Genomic DNA, 17,715 nt, shown 5'->3' with positions numbered 1-17,715 from the left:
CCTTCACCCTAGTGCACACAAGCCCGTGAGCGAGCGAGAGCATGAGGGACCGAGAGCAGCGGGCAGCCGAGCCGTGCCAGCGCCAGGCACAGCACTAGAGCAGGCAGGGACTGAAGGGGGCACGGAGGCAGCGCGAATCCTCTCCCACCCGCTCACTCGCCCACCATCTACATCGCTCGCTCCCTCCCTCCCTCTTTTCCCCCTCCCTCTCTGTCTCACTCATTCTCTCTCCCCTCCTCTCCTCTCCCACTCACTCTCTCCCCTCCTCTCCTCTCCCACTCACTCCGTCCTCTCCTCCTCCTGTCTCACTCTTTCACTCTTCCCCCTCCTCCTCTCTCCCCTTTCTCTTCCCTCTCTCGCCCCCCTCATTCCCCTGTCTCCCTTCTCATCTCCTCCTGACACTGCACTGCAGCTGCTCCTCCAGCCCAGTCCTGCCTGTTTCCCTCCCTCCTTTCCTTTCCCTCCCCCCCCCGGGTGCCAGATAAACAACGCGCGGAGCATCCTCGACAATCCCGAGCTTAGCCCTACGTTTTCGAAAAGGACAAGAGAACGGGACGAGCCCCCTCCCCTCCTCCCCCTTCTTCCTCCTCCTCCTCCTCCTCCTCCTTCCCCCCCTTCCCTCCCTGCCCCCCCACCACAGAAAGGAAGAGACAATTCTCCTCCGAGCAGCAGCAAACATGATGGCGGCAGCTCCCATCCAGCAGAACGGGACCCACACCGGGGTTCCCATAGACCTGGACCCGCCGGACTCCCGGAAAAGACCGCTTGAAGCCCCCCCTGAAGCCGGCAGCACCAAGAGGACCAACACGGGCGGTGGGTATATCCTCTGTCATCCGCGCTCCCCCCCCCCACCCGCCCAACCCACCCACCTCTTCTTCCCTACCTGCCTGCCTCCCCCTCTTCTCCCCAAACATTCCCATTTCTCTAATGTTATCATTCATCAAAATGGCGTCGGTTTTCAGCATCTACCGGTCTTTTTATTTAATATCCACGCTGGGGCTGCACAGCCTTGACCCCACAGAGACTAGGAAGGAGCACAAGGGGCTTCTGCAGCCCAGATATCTTCTCTGTCCATTTAACAATTGGCTAAAATAAATGGCAGCTGGAAGGAGAACGGTAAACGCACTTTCCTCCTTTCACATCCTCTGGGTCACAAGTTGAATTTCAGTCTTGCCCTGTGTTTTCCTTTTCCTTGGCCTCACTTCTATTGTCAGCGTATATACGGCATTGATTTGTCTTGTCGGGGCTGAGGGGTGGCTGGTGGAGGGGGGAGTTGTCTCTCTGGTGCGGGGACTTGTTAGTTAACATCCTGCTCTTCCTGGATGAGATGAGTTATAACGGGACCAGCATCTCCTCTGTTCATTTACACTGGAATCATCATAACAATGCACCGAGGCAGAGGTGAATTTATTTGTCCAATGTGAAGAGCAGCAGTCTAACTATATATAGTACGTTGTACAGCCAGTTACGTTAATACGGATAGGCACTATTGTGACACATAGGCACTTCTTACGGTGCTTATAGTCTTGAATAAGACAAGTGAGGTGAACTGGCATCTGCCCTTTTGTTTAAAAAAGAAAAACTTTGTAAAATAGGCTTCATGATAAAAGTGTTGATATTAAACAAAATAGGACATTACCTTAATTACTGAGGAGAACAGAAGTCTGGGAATCAACCTACCCTTATTGTCTTGCACTTTTTCAAGCCAGTTACTGAAGGTTTCTTAGACTTCAACGTAGCTGGATTTAGAACTGGGATGAGAGCACGGACAATTGTTCAGTTGTGGACTGAGACTGGGAATCCTCTTTGTTCATTCATTGTGTGTGTGTGCATATATATATATATGTATGTATATATATATACACACAGATACATGATATATATCTGATTGTGTGCTTTAACACTAGTGATGGGTAAAGGACTGCCATCGGCTCTCTCTCACCTTTTAAGTGTATTTAAAATAAGTGTCTTAGGCTTTTGATCAATTGGGAAAAATTCTTCTTAATATCCTTTAATTAATGAGCTTAAAAGAGATCATTGTCGCTTAAGAAGTGCTAAAGGAATACATCAGGATTACTTAGGCAAGTGATTCCTTCCGCACCATGTTGAGTTGTTTTCTTGGCAGTGGCTGAAATGCTTGGAATAAAACCCCACATTTTGGGTGGGTTATTTGGTAGCAGAGTAGTTGTTTTGCTCACTTAAGAAGAATGCAGGCAATAGCTAATTGCTATTCTCATGTGTTTGCTAATGACAAACAAATAGCCCATCAGTATTTACTATTCATTCCTTCTTAGTTTTGGCATTTCTTTTGCTTTATTTTCAAGCAAGGTTGTAGTTGTCACTAGGCACGTTTTTGTGCAGGGCTTTATTTTTTTTAAAGGGGTCTGTTCATTTTGGTGTGCTGTGGTTACCATCAGAAGAATTGGAAGAATTCCACTTTCTGAAATATATATTCTAGATTTTGTTCTCTTTCTTTTATGGAATTAAGGAATATATATGGATTCTCTAGAATAAATATGTATATATTTTAAAATGGCAAAGACATAGTCCAAACGTATTGTAAAATGACGCAACTGGTTAGATGTGGATGCATGAATTACTGGCGAGTTTAAAAATGTAATATTTTATTTATTTTGTGGGTCTGGGAAGGAAAAATAAAAGTTTGTAAACCAACTTAACCATGCATATCTCAATTTTTCAGAGGATGGCCAATATTTTCTAAAGGTCCTCATACCTAGTTATGCTGCTGGATCTATAATTGGGAAGGGAGGACAAACAATTGTTCAGTTGCAGAAAGAGACTGGGGCCACCATCAAGCTGTCTAAATCCAAAGATTTTTACCCAGGTAGGTGCAAAAATTAGCCAATTCTTTATTTTTAAATCCCAAGGGAAATATGCACATGTCAGAGTGTTTCTAGCATTGAAAAGTAAGCATCCAGTGCAGTTGGAAGCAATATTTAGCAGAAAAGTGTATTACAAAGTGTAACAGTGAATATATATATTCTGTCTTAGTTACTGTATGCAATGGACTGGTATCTAGTAATCTAATGACTAAAATATGGTTAAAGATGTTTACAATGTTTCTGCAAGAAAATATTTTATTAACATTTTCTGATTGCTTCCTTTTTTTTAGTTAAAAAATGTAGTTTTACAGAACCAACTTGACAGCTGGTGTTAAAATAATTGTCCTTTTGAAGTTTCTAGACATTGTAATGACAATTAAGCTAGAACAAGTAAAAATGAGAGGCTGCTTTCTTAAAGAATGGGCCATTTACTTTAAATCCATTATGTACCTTCTTTCTGCTTCATTGCTTTGTTCACTGGCTCTGGAGTGAAGTAAAGAGGACAAGTGCTGCTCTTCAGATTTTCTTTATATTGTGTTTATCATGATGGTGAAAGAAAACTCTGTTATAAAAATGAAATACTTTGGATGAATAAAGACATGAGCGTATTTTTATAAAAACTTGCTTCTTGCACAAAAATACAGTTGTTAATAATTGCATATTGCAATAATATCTGATTTAATATTTCTGCATTATAAAATTTCGTAAGAGGAGATCTGAAATAATGATATCCAATATTTTAGCTTCTGTGACGGAGTGATCTTTTTTTTCTCCCTAAAGATTAACAAATTAACATTTTATAATTGAACTTTGTTCTAGAGGACTTTTTTTAATTGATGCAAATTTATAACAGAGCTAACACTTTTTTGGTGTTTTGATCCTGATATTTTGAAGAATAGCTGGTGATATAGAACTGAATTGACGGCATACTACTGAATCTCTTCTGTTGAAAGAAGCAGAGCTGCTTTGCATTTGTTCTAGTTTAGCAGGATGACTGAATTCTGTGAAGTAGCGAAGACAGTTGGTGTGGATGTAAGCAGAACACTTTAGCTTTCCTGTTTTCTAACTTTAGTGTCAGGCATAGGTGGATTTTTTTTTTTTTTTACCAATAGAGAAGTAGCTGTAGTCTATTTAAAATGGCAGTTTTGATATGGAAATTTTAATGCACCTGTTGTGCAACTCTTATGAAAGCGGTTTATAACACTTAAATGTTGCAGGTTAAAATGATGCATGTAGTTTTTTCTATTGAAAGATGTTGCTTAAGAACTGATGCTTATCTTTTTGAGTTTCTTTTTCCTTTAATTTTTCTTTTTCTTTATTTTTACTTTTTTTCCCCTTTGAGAAAGTTAGAAAACATGGTCCTTTATTTTGAAAGGTATATTAGGGTGGAAAAAAAATCAATGTAGAATTGTGAAAACTCTTGGAAGAAATAAAAGCATTCAAAAGAGCTTGATTGCAGAATTAATAACATAATCTGAGAAAAGAGCTGCAATAGTAAATTAAATTCACTGTCAATAGAAGAAAATGAAATAGATTTTTTGCATTATACATGAGGTGGTATCAGATGTGCAAGGATGTTACAGAAAATTGGTGTTTATGAAGGATATTCCAAATACCAAATTACATGCCTTTTCATTTAACTATAATTTATTTACACTCAGTTGGAAAGGACACTCCAAAGATTAGATCTTTTGTTCAGTGCTCTAACATAGTTCTTCTGTTTTTTGATTAAATTAGAATTACGTATTTTTTTGTGTAGCAAATTGTAAAGATATAGCAGTAGCATCACAGGATCCTTTGGAAAATAAAAATTAGTAAACTGGAATGATATGAGTAGGAATGCTTGTGACATGAACAGATTCCTTTTTAAAATCAATAGTAATAATATAAATAACTATGGCAGCAAGACTCATGCAGTTCCACTGTAACAGGTGCAGATGAAGTTCCAGTTTGACTTTATGCAGTTTTGAATTTGCAGCCATATTGTGTCATTTAGAAAATTAATGATTTAAGAAAGTTGGAATGATATCTGTTCCACGCTTCAGCAGGTAGCATTATGACAAACGGATTCTAGTGTAACTAGCTGTTGTTAGCCTTGCTGTTTGCATTTGACCACGAGCCTGTGTAATTTTCTGAGGTCCTGGCATTCCCTAAGCTGATGACTTTTGGGTTTCTTCCAGATGCTCATGCTCATGTAGCATTAGGGAATACAAACCTTGTGAAATAACAAATACAAAGTTTTGGCTTATTTTTATTATGATGTTTCTAAAATAATTATTCGAATTTTCGAATAGAAATTTCTTAGTCCGTGCTCTTTATGCTTGTGATTATAAATGGTTTTAATGTACATTTCATTGTGGATTATTCTCTCATTGAAGTTTCTATGAAACTTTTTTGCCATTCCAACAAGTTTTAGTGTAGTCTGAGTAAGTTGCTGGTTGAAAAGAACAAAGTTGGTTGTAATGCAGCAGTTGTGAGTAATTTCTGTGATCTATTAATTTTCTGTGATATAGGGGTTCAATATGTAGACTGATTTCTCTTGGAATTATTGTTTTTGTGCATCTAAAGGTGACATAATTACTGAAGAATTATGTGGCAGCTCTAATTACAGGAAATTGAAGGAAAAAAGCATTGCTTTTCACCGAATAAACACAGTAGGAAGCAATACATAAATACGTTACTGTAGTATACTACAGTCTTACTTTTTCAGTGTACAATTCATTGTTTTCTTTTCAGGTTACCAGGTGAATATTTCTAATTGTCTGGACTTCTGCTACTTGACTTTGATTATTTTGCTTAGTCTATTCTGGATTCTTTTCTGTTCAGGCTTGTCCCTCTAGATTAATGGAACCGAAATTAAACTGGCAAAATATGCCCTACATTTAAAATATTAGGGGCGGATCTTTTCTGCAGAGAAGGTTAGGGTGTATTTTGGAAAGCAGGTTGTGGTCCAAAATTTAAATACTGACATAGCATGCTACTATTAATGTTAATGAAGTGAGTGTCATAAGGAAAGTGACCATTCTGTGAAGCTATTTTTCATGTATGGTTTTATTTCAAATAATATAGTAAGAGTCAGTAGTTAACATATCTTTGTTGTATTAAGCTCTCATTGTCTTATCTGTTTCTCCATTCTGAATTATAGTGAGCACTGGACTGAAAACTACTCTGGGTACATATATTTTTTTCCATTGCGAATGCTTGCCCGTGTGTGCTGTCTCTGTGTCTCTGTTTCTGTCTGTCTGTCTCTCTCTCTCACACATACACACACAGACACGCGCGTGCGCAAAATTATGCTACATCGCATCATGTTGTTTATCTTGCAACAGGATCTTGCCTGGTCTGAACCTGGTGCTTGAGTGAATTTGAGCTCGGTCAGTGTTTTTCAATTTATTGGAATATGAAGTCATATATGTACTTAAATTAGATCATATTAAGAACAGAGATTAATAAACACAATTAAATGGCGATAAAGTTTTATTGCTTTTAACAAAAGACTAGCGGTTTTGGCTTTATAATAGATTTCTAATCAGAAATCATTTAAATGTTTGGAGAATACAAAAGGGGGAGAGGGTTCCTCCCCTACCCCAATCAGAGAGCATATAAAGCGTTGTGTGGCTGTAATATATTTTTACCAACTGACTACCATTTGAGATGTTTTTCTTGAGTTTGAATATCAGATTTTTTTCCAAAACATTCATGAATTATGGAAGACCATCTAGGTAATCTTTGTGCAGGTGTCCTTTTGAAAAGTATCTTATTCTGACTCTTAAAAACCTTTCAAATATATTGATTGTATAATAACACAGCTTTACAGGGATTTAAAATTAATAAATCCACTTTCTAGCTTCATTGCTCATATTAAACTCTGAAGGTAAGGTGAAGGTGTAATGTATCAAGCTTGGCTCACCAATATTTTTCCCTTTATATAATAAAAGAAGTGTCATATATCATTTTCTAACTCTTTAAAATAATCCAAAGTCTCATGGGAAGAGGAATCGATGTTTTAAAAATCAACACTTGAAATAATGCTGAGGTGAAATACTACTTTTTGAGTTGTGGAAGAAAAAAAATTCTCTCTCTGTTGTCATGGTTTCTTGAAGATGGTTTGTCATACATAAATAAATCTCACTCGATACTTTCAGTTTTTTTCTCAAGTGTTGCCAATAGCTAACTAAAGACTTCATACATGTAAATTTAAGCTTTTCAGATTCTCTTGTAAACATTTACTTATAGAAGTAACATTGAGGATAAAGGAACTGGGGAAATGACTACTTGTGTGAGCAGAGATTCCTGAAGAAGAACCTTTAGAATGGCATAGGTTTATAAAATAGCTGTATTTTTTGGTCTTTTTACTAGTTTAAAAAAAAAAAAAAAAACAACCAACCAAGTGTTGATTGCCAGCTGTTCAGAGAGATAATTCTCAGTTGGACAGTTGTCAGTTGCTTAGTTACTGGAACAGAATAAAAAAAAATTAGCTTGTTAGCTAGCAGATCCTTAATACTTTACATTTAAAAGGAAGCTGCCACTGAATATGTACTGGGTATGATCTTGAGATTGTTACAAATCTAATTCACCTAGTGTACTATTACTTAGCAGCTTCTCATTTGGAAATTTTAGAGCAATTTTAAAAAGAAATTTCAGTAGAAGTTTTGCACCAGTTTCTTCTACCATACGAACTTATTTGTGTGAATGGGTGAACTTTTACCTAGTAAAAGGCTTTGATTTGCAAGAAAGTATTCTATCTCTCGAATAAGAAAGGTTTAAAACAACTCGTGATATAGTGGGAATGGTTAGTTTGACTTTAGTAACTGATACAGTCTAACTATATGTGCACTTGTTTGACAAAATAAGGAAGAAAATGAACATGGCTGTAGTCATTACAAGGAAATGCTGCATTCCATAATTTTCAACTTTGTTCTTGTGATTTTGAGTGTAATTGGAGAGAAAAAAAAGTGATGCTCAATAGATTAGAAAGCTTATATGTAGATGAAGGCACTTCTAGTGACAGTATTAGGTATTTGTTTTTTATGAAGTTGAGATCTCTGTAAGTGAATATTAATGGAGAATATCTATTTTCTGGACTTATGCTTTTTTTTTTTTTTTAAAGAAAAAGAGCATAAGTCTATGTAAACTGACAGTTTTAAATATTTCCTCTGTCACAGAGTTTAAAATTTCCATATAATAGTTTGATGATATTTTTCAGGAAGATTAAAGTTTTAATGGATGTTCTTCATAAGATAGGTCTTGGATCTAATATTTTAAAAATGTAATTAGGGAAATTCTGAATCTCTTAATTGTTTTTCTCTTCTCCCTTGTGCAGTAAAAGATACTTTTACTTTTTTTAAAATGGATGCGATCTATAATGTGATACCTTTTTCAAAGAATCTTAGTGCTCTTGTTTCTTCATTAATTAATTGCATCAACTAAGATACTGCTCTCTGTAGTTGTCCACAGAATTTAATTTGATCTGTGATCAGTAGTTGAAAGAAAACCTTAGCTTTAGCAAATTTGTCTGACTAGCTATTAGAAACAGCTTAGAGGGTTTTGGGAGGAGGGTTTGTGCATGATTACTCTCTTATTTCCATCTTTGGATACAGCTGTAGCATAAAGTTAAGCAACATCTGTAGAGATCTGACTGACAAACATCTCTCTGGGATTCATCATTGCAGCTCGCAGCAGGTGCAGTCAGCATTGCAGTCCGTCTTAAGAAGAGGTTAGTTTGTTTTTAACATTTATCAGTAGACCAGTGGGAGTTAATGGCTTGATAAAGAAAGCGTGGTAGTTGTCAGTTGTCCAGTGTTGGAATGCTGCAGGTAATTGGGCTGGACCAGCGAGAGCTGTGGCAGTGTGCTTCTCACGTTGCACTGCAGCTGCTGTTGATCTTAATTAATCTGACCCTCAGAGGCTGCAGTGTCATCGTATAAAACGCAATACATACCAGAAATGGAAAGGCTGGTTTTTTGAGTCTTATTGATGATCATATTTCTAGGTAGGCCTTTTGGTTTTGTGATCGGATTTGTTTGACACTGGCATAAAATTCTTAATGTACATTAATTTAAAACTAATATATTTTTGCTGTTTATCAAATGTATCTGTGAAATAATGAAGCTAATAGACATGATTTATAAATATCACTCTTATAATGGACTTAGCAAAAAATATTTGTGTTTATTCTGACAACAAATGTAGTTGTCTGTAAATGAAAATGGCCATATTGTTCAAGCAAATGGAATTGGAGGAGAGCAAATTAAGTTAAATGCTTAATAGAAAATTATCCATACTTCTGTTTCACTTTAAACAATCCTTTTACATTTGTGTTTTGTATGAATTTGTAGTGTAGCACAGTAAGCTGTGTAATGCGATGTTAGGTGCTTATGCAGGTTAGCTCAGTCTTGTGATTCTTTTAAAGATATGCATTAACATGGAAATGTGTAAAAGTGGAATTCATTTATTTGGCAGAATAAATGTGTGATCTGTATGTGTGCAAGTCTGTTAATTTACTTGACTGTGGAGATAGTACTATCTTCGCCTTGCTTGCATGGCACAGCTTTAGGAAACTTATCCAATTGCTTGTATTCTTCTTGTTATTCAGCGCCGTTCTGTTTTTCCATCCCCTAAAGGAAATATCTAAACAAAATTTAGACGAGAGATCTTTTAAGTGTTACGTTACTATTTTGTAAGCTTCTATTCCATTCTATTTTTATGTTGTTATCTGAGGTATCCATGTTGCAAATTGTGATTATTCATAGCATTGTAGGGGTTAATTACATTGCTTATATTTTCCTTAAGAAAATAAATGGTTGTCATGATACTTTGCATTTACTTACACTAATTTTTAATAGAAATATTAAATATTTCTAATAGCTAATAAAATGTCATTATCTAAAATTTTCCCCATTTTAGCTTGTTTTTACTGTATCATACTCAATATTGTTTTTCCTGTAACACATATTTGGCCATTAATTGTGATTGCATCTGTTTGGTGATTACCTAATATTAAATTATGATTGATTATATCCAAGCTCTAAACTCCATTTGGAAGTATATAACTGGTCTGATTGAAATATTAGTTTAAGACAATGTTTGGAAGTAAGTATGTGGAAGTCAGGCAGCTCCCAACTGTACAATGCTAACATGCCTTTTTAACTTTTTCATATGAATTTATCACTCTTCACTTGAACTAGTTGTGTGCAGCATATCTGTGCATTGCTCTTCTTGACTTGACTTCTGAATAGCACTTCATGTAAGGTTTAAGTGTTCTGTGTAATTGGTGGGCAAAATTAGGCCTCCTTTAGGAAAGACCACGGAGTACATATGTTGATGTATAAAGTAGCTGATATAAATAGCTAGCTATGTGACCAAATAGCACTTGAAAGAACAGTGCACGCTTGTTAGGGACCAAGTTTAAAGTTTTATGTTGGTAATATGAATAATTTGAGGGTCCAGTGTTTTAGTCCCTTCTAAGTGCGAAGGAATATAGTTGGCAGTTTATGTATATGAAAGTGATTATGTAAGACTGGGGCTTGTTAGATGTAAGGAAGCGTAAATCTCAGACAGAATTTCATATTTGCCTGGTCTTGTAGGTTTGGATTGTGAAAAGACTAAACATCTGTTTTTCATCATTGATCTCTCACTGCATCCTGCAGGGCCTGTCATCTCAGCATTGACAGGATCAGATGAAAAATACAATCGATGTGTTGACATTTTTTTGAGAATCACTCAGGTAAGATTACTTGTTATACAGAACTACAGTGAAATTCATGGCTGCTGCTAATGTTTCACCAGTTGGAGCCTTTGCATTCTCAATCATTAATTAAATTAGATACTGAGGTTCTCTGCATGTTCCCTTGTTTCTATTTTAAAAGCACTTTTTTGTGCCTTGCTCAGTGCCATTTAACTCTTGTAATTTCCCACATAAAGAGCTTCACACATTTATACTATTTTCCCCCACTTCATAGAGTGGCACCTGTTTGCTTGACTCAAGAACCATAGTGCGCACCTCCAAAGCTCTTGGAAGATTTGTATGTACATGTATTTTATTTTATTTTCAAATAGTGGCTTCAGTTCTTTTGAAAGATTCTTTCTTTACAATATGGGGGAAAAATTCTCTCTAGAGAATCAGATAATCAGAGGCAGCAGCAATTTAACATCTTCCTATTATGTTCTAAACTCTGCTCTTTAAACTGTAGGTGAGAAAATACAAATAGCTAACTGAATTTAGCTATGGCGTCTTTATAACATGTTACTGAAAATACTTATGTAAAATCATGTACTGAAAAAGTAGGAAATGACATGTATCCGTTCAGTTGGCTGCACCGAGCATCCAGAATGCAATAGAATTAAACTCTATCAGGTCTCGTAGTTACCAAGGAGTAGGGCAGTGAATGGCTTGGAGGGAAGGGGGAGGAGAGAAGTCCAGTTGGGCCATATGCCAAATTGGAGCTTGGTCTAGCTGAGGTTTACATTTTGTCCCCATCTGTAATCTGGCATTTCCTGAGTGTATCTACAATAGTGTGTAGAAGCAGCAGCAATTCAGGTGCTGCAGTGGTTGCAGTTTTGGCAGCAGCATTGAGCTGGAATTATGGAATACTTATGTTTGGTTGTAATCTGGCAGCCTATCAACAGTTTTCCTGAGGAACATAAAAAAGAAAAGGGAAATAGGTGTTACTTAGCAGTTTATAAGACTGGATATGAAGAGAAATTCTATAGAACAGAGAGACACTTCTGGCATTCTGTCTGGGCTGATTTTCAAAGGTCTGCAACAAAATGCTGCTACTGGATGCCTTAAAGCTTTATAAAAATAAGTTACTGGTTTATTGTAATGGGTAGCTGGACAAAGTATGTATGGGGTTTATTTTCCATCTTGCATGCGTGTGTGCACACTTTCTTGTTTGTGTGTCTTCTACTTACTGTATTAGGTGGACACTTGGCGACTCTGTCAATCTAAAATAAAAATTGGATTCACAAGAAACTCAATATAATTGTATCACTTCCTAACTTCTGAGTCTTTTACTGTGCAGTGTAGCACACTTTCATGTCTACTAGTTGTTGTTGAATTACTCTTCCTCAATTTCTAGCATGGTGAAATAGTGTTTAAAAAAAAAGTGTCAACTTTAGAAAGATGTTCTTCAGGAATATAAGTTTTTATTTAGGTTGGTAATAATGCCAAGTGCTCATCTAGTATTTGCACTGCTTTTAACAATAATTAGAATTTCATATGCTGCGTTCTAGTTCTATATGCATCTACCTCTAGGGCTAGCTGTTCTAGTATGTGCCAACATGATACATTTAATAGGTAAAATACTTTTTTATAACGAATTGATTCTAGATAGTTGGAACAAAGATGGAACAATTGTATGTGAAAAGTGAACTTTTAGAATTTGGCAGGAAACGACCTTTAAAAAGGGAAGATGTCTTGCCTGGTGGCAGCTCTTCATTTTTCTTGAGTTCAAAATAAGTTCTTTTCCTGAATAACTTCTATTTAGAAGAAGAAAGCAAAGTGTTCCTCAGATAGCCAGATTTTAAGTCAGTTAAGGTGTTAAAAACAGTATTTTTAAGTGTGTGTAGAAATTAACGTGTAATGACGTTAGCCTCAGAGCACTAGTCTTGTATATTTTTGAGAGATTCAGTATAATGGCTGGCTGTAATTGTCATCCCTTACGTTTCCTGTCCCTTAAATAAAAAAGTCCATGCAGATTTTTCTAATAACCTGCCAGTCTTGGATACGTACAGGGTATATGGAGTAGCAAGGTCAGCATTTGAATGGAATAATATATCTATTCCTAGTTTATTTTTGTTTTTAAAATGGTAATTTATTGATTAGTAACTAATTATTCTTCTGTTTCTATATCACCATCTTTTCTGGTGAGTTAAACTCAGAATTTTGATAGTTCTCACTTGTTAACAACATGTAGGTTTTGATGTTGAGAACCGGTTCTATTCTTCACACTTTGGTAGCATAGCACTTTCTGATTTGGAGGATGCCACAGGTAAGATGGGCACAAAATATAGTCAGTTTTAATTATAAAATAAGTCCCTTGAGATTTCTCTTTTCTTCATCGTACATGCTCATGCTTGAAATAAAAATAATTCCGTAGTTGTTCATCCATTTATTTGTCCTTTTGGATGGAACAATTTATTAATGTGCCTAGGTGACTACTGTGCTTTCTTTCTTGGCGAGCCCAGGAACTTGCAAGGTTTTATCTTGTGCAAAATCCCTTTTTGTACATTTTTCTTTGTAAATTACTACATGTTTATGAATTTTGGCAGCTTTATAATGGCTAGCTGAAAAATCATTGACTTTTTTATTATTTATGTATTTATCTTTAAAGAATTTGGCTTTTTACCAGCATGGCCAGTCCTCATTTGGGTGCCTTATTTCTCCCAATGCAAACTTTTGAAAATGATGGCAATAATTTACTAAGGGTTGTGGTATTTTTATTACTGGCCTTTCAGTTAAAATTTAATGACCTTTTCCTAAAAATATGCATACGGTTAAACAGGCTCTTGAGGTTTTTTTTCTGTAAAACGTTGTTATTGCATAGGAGATGAGAACAGGTGTTTGTAATGCTTTCTGTAGTTGAACATGGCAGTGTCTTAACATGGATTTTTTTTTCCCTGCCAAAGATTCCATGAAGGTAGAACTAAGGGTACAGTAGGGTTTAAGGGTCTGAGGGCAGGTAGGGTGTTTTATATATGAGTAACATCATTTTTATGATGAGGTTTTCATATTGCATGCTTATTTAGGGGGTACAGATAAGCTGATAATTACTCTCTGATATTCAAGTCCACACATGTGTACTTAAAATTAAGAATGTCTTAGGAACTAGGAACTAATGTAAATTTCATCTTTGTAGTGCACCAAGCTCTAGAAATGTAATTTTGAAATGAAGACTAAGGAAAAAAAATGCTGTTAGTATATATCTACTGAATTGTAATACAGTTTATTGGCAAATCAAGAGAGAGCAGTGGCATATCTTATGTGAGGTGGTCTCAGTATGTAAAGGAACAGATATATGTGACAGAAATAATGTGAATTCAGATCAACAGGTGTTCTGGAATCTATGTAGGTGACCCTCTGTGTAGAGGGAAAGACCAAGATACCTTTGGGTGTTTGAGTGACTTTATCTCTCCATATTGAAGCTTCACTCATTTTTAAAGTTTCACTCTGCTTGAAACAGGTCCTGTTGGGTTAATCCCCTTTAGAGTGTAGCAGTTTTCACATAGCATTTAAATGCTTCATTCTGATGGGTTTATAATTTCCCATTTCTTTTTCCCTTCCTTAGAAGAAAGGACAGTTTTTCTTCTTGGATAGGAAAAAAGTTAAGTGTAGATCCTCTGGGTAGAAATAGCTTGCTGGTGTCATCTACCTCAGGCTGTGGGATATCCCCTACAGTTACCCCTTCCTCAGGGGAAACTGAGGAATCTTGCAGGACAGGCCATTTTAGAAATGCTACATATCCTTAGAAAGATACATTTTATCAGAAAATTATTTTGTGTATACTGCTGTATTTGTGAGAAAGGATCTGATTCAGTCTGATCGCATATTTCAATTTTTAATATTAAAGTTATTTTTAAGAACTTAAGTTTTTCTCTAAGAACCTTTAAACTTTGAATCTTAAAGTTGTAGTTTAGCATGTTCTAAGCACTGGAAAATTACATTTTTTTTCTTGTGTTTGACTTTCAAAATGGAAATTTTGCCAGTAAAATGTATCTGTCGCTCTCAATCCAATGAACACTGATTGTGTGGTAAGTAGAGCTTCCCCAGGGTGAAGGTTTTCTGGAACTAATCAAAAATCTGAAGCATTGCTTCCTGCTATATTGTTTGTGATCAAATATTTCACCGAAGTTAAGCATTTCCTGAGTTTATCCAAACTCTTTATTGTTATAGGGTGGGACTGCAAGATACTGTTCTTGCATCTTTCCACTGCTGCCATTCTGTTGCTTTCAGCCAAAAGGAGTTCAACTTCCATTTCTTGTGTCTTATAAGGATAAGGGCAAAGTGAGAATTTCTTTCTTCTTTGCCATTGCCTTCCAGGAAAGTGAGTGAAGACTAAAATTACCAGCAGTTTCTGTATGCAGACATTAAATTCAGGTAAGTACCAAATTTACACAAGTTGAAATATGCGTCCAATCTATATAGGCCCAATTTGGTGCATTTTTCATATAGGGAGAGACAAATAGCAGTGTGGCTGTACACACGCACACACACGCATACACACACACACATATATATAAAATCCTACAGGAGGTTCCTTAGAAAAGTTCAAGATAGTTTAGATCTTTTGGTGAAAGACTTGTTGCTTTTTAAGTACTTTCTTTTGTCTAGCAAATATTTGTTCCTAATGTTTATCTATGGAAGTTAACTTTACTGCTGCCTTCCTCTCTTTGAGGAAAGATACGTTCTCACCATTTTCTAGGCTTACAAACAATTTTAATTGAAAGTATCTCAGATGGATGGAGCTGTTTGAGTATGTATTTGGGGGTGTATTTCTTCTTACGTTCAACTTTAGTATAGTCAAGTAAATGATGAATACAATAATAACTCTTGTGCCTTGGTGAGGATTTTTCCAGTTGTAATCAGATGTTTGTCAAAAATAAGTTTATAATACACATTATTGGTGCGAATTTGCCAAATGTACATCCTCTGTCTTTTATAGGATAAGAATTTTATACCCTCTCTTTTACTTCAGTGTCTCTTTGCAAGAAAAATTACGTTGTTCTTGTAAAACTTCCTTTAATTTTTAATTCAGAAATGCGACCCTTTACTACTGCCAAATGCAGGACAAATCATAAAAACGCATTGTATGTAACTAATACTGTTTTTGTAACTGTCTTTACTGATGTTTTTGGCTTTACTTAAAGCATATGACTGGATTTTCTCATCCGAAAAGAATAATTATGTGTCTTTTTATATGATAAGTTGGCTTTTTACTATATTTGTAAATCTATTCAATCATTTAAGTAATTCTGTGTAGAAAAATATTGGTTTATGTTAATGTATGCTACTCTTGCCAAAAGATGTATTTTAAAAGAGAAGCCTTACATCTAATCAAGACTCAGTTGTAAATCCTCATCAAGATACACATTTTATAGGATCTGTTTCAGTTTGTAAGTAATTGCTTTTGTTAGAAACATTACTTTTTTTTGATCCAGCATACTTCTTTCATTGTTAGTTTTGACAGCCAGAAATCAGAATTCACAATAAGATATGAAATTGACTGAATTGTCTAAAATACATGAACAATTACTGAGAGGGAGTCTATTCTTAAGTTTCTAATCTGAAATGTTAAAAGGTACAGGTAAACTTTTTTAAAATAAAATTTAAGGAAATACTGGCATCTTGACTTAACCAAAATAGGACTCCTGAAGTTAAATTCTGCTCTTTTTGGTTACAGTTAAATAAAATGCTTTAACTTAATTTTTAAAAGAACTGTTTGGACTTTTTATTGAGAAGGAGACTGATGAAGTATCATGAAGTATGGAAGAAATTGAATATATACACCATTCTGTTTTGCAGTGAGGAAAAACATTGGAATATTTTGGGTTTTGCCATCACCTGGATAACCCAGTTGCTTAAATAAATAATCTTTTTACAAATATTTCTCCTTTCGCTTGCTCTGATTTATTTATTGAAAATAAAGTTCAAAAAAAAAGTTTCAGGTTTAGTGCTCAGAATCTAACACCTTTCAATTAATTGATTCAACAAAAAAATTGAACCTTAATTTTGCATATGTTTAGCCTTGAGCTCAGTAATAGCCTTCCGTAAAGGTAATTGCAGATTCAAGGACCTGATGCTCATTTAAAAAGAAACAGGAAAAAAAGTATTTGGTGGTGCTTCTTAAATAAATTCTTGCATGTTCTTATTATACTTAGACTCAAATATGTGCTTTTAGAGTAAGACAGTGATATTATCTGTTTTCTGCTGAAATCAGTAATCAAAAAAAACTCCCACAGCTCCTAAGGACTGAGGGAGACCTAGTCAAAAACATAGTTGAGGACTGACTGGGGTATATTTACCTTTATTTTGTGCTCCTGAACAAAATCTAAGTATTTGGAAAGGTTGCGAAATAGCTATTTGAGTACTGAGATGTTTCTGTTTTGTTTCCATACACATCTTGATTTCTTTGTATAAAAATACATGGTACTGTTTACAAGTTGCAAAAGGAGAGATTAAGACTATGTAACGTTCCATGCTAATTATATGTGAGATCTTTGCTTATTTACACAAGGAAACATTAAAAAAAAATCCCTCTGAACAGCTGAAGTGACACCGAGCACCAGCTGGGGAGTCTGAAATCAAATATTCAGCACATGATTTGTATTGAACTGCAATTAGAATGTATGATTCTGCAATAGCGATTGTGTTGAGTGAGGTCAAATTGCACATAAAGAATGAACACAAGCGAAGTCTGTCTTTACTGCAACTGATGTCTGCACAAGTGCTACTTCACAATACTTTTTTAAATCACAAATGCAAAACTGGAAGAATGAGTAACTTCTTTGTTTTATTTGTCTATTCTCAGTTAAGACTTAATATGTTAACAGGCAAATTAAAGATTTGAAAGGAAAACTAAAAATTGAAAATACTAACTTTGAAAAAATTGATTCTTAGCATTAGAAGTCAATTTGCATCTTAACTTATTTTTTCCTCATAAAAAATCCAAAAAACATTATTAAACAAGGAAAGGCTTGTTCTGATGCTGCTTTTGGGGTTTTCTTGTTTAGGTTTTGTTTTTGGGTTTTGTTTCGTTTTTTTCATCCCTGAGCAGTTATAAGCTTACAACAAGTTAAAAATACAGTATTGACCTACTGATATTATAAAAGATAGCTCTTTCTGCCTAAATTGTTTCTCAGACTTATCATGTTT

General features: G+C 35.5%; 1 protein-coding gene across 2 annotated transcripts in view; it reads left to right on the top strand.

Moving 5' to 3' along the window:
* Nucleotides 1-676: 676 nt before the first annotated feature.
* NOVA1 (NOVA alternative splicing regulator 1) overlaps nucleotides 677-17,715 on the top strand; it is a 151,603-nt gene continuing 134,564 nt past the window's right edge. For both annotated transcript variants that reach the window (XM_068946368.1, XM_068946367.1), the window contains exons 1-2: nucleotides 677-813; nucleotides 2,702-2,845. In XM_068946368.1, coding sequence (XP_068802469.1) covers nucleotides 678-813; nucleotides 2,702-2,845 — 280 coding nt within the window. In that variant the 5' untranslated portion in view covers nucleotide 677. The remainder of the gene's footprint in view (nucleotides 814-2,701; nucleotides 2,846-17,715) is intronic.

The sequence above is a fragment of the Struthio camelus genome, chromosome 5 (assembly GCF_040807025.1).
Source record: "Struthio camelus isolate bStrCam1 chromosome 5, bStrCam1.hap1, whole genome shotgun sequence".
Classification (NCBI taxonomy): Eukaryota; Metazoa; Chordata; class Aves; order Struthioniformes; family Struthionidae; genus Struthio; species Struthio camelus.
Note: the sequence above shows the minus strand (reverse complement) of the source record. Positions and strands in the feature narration are given on the sequence as shown.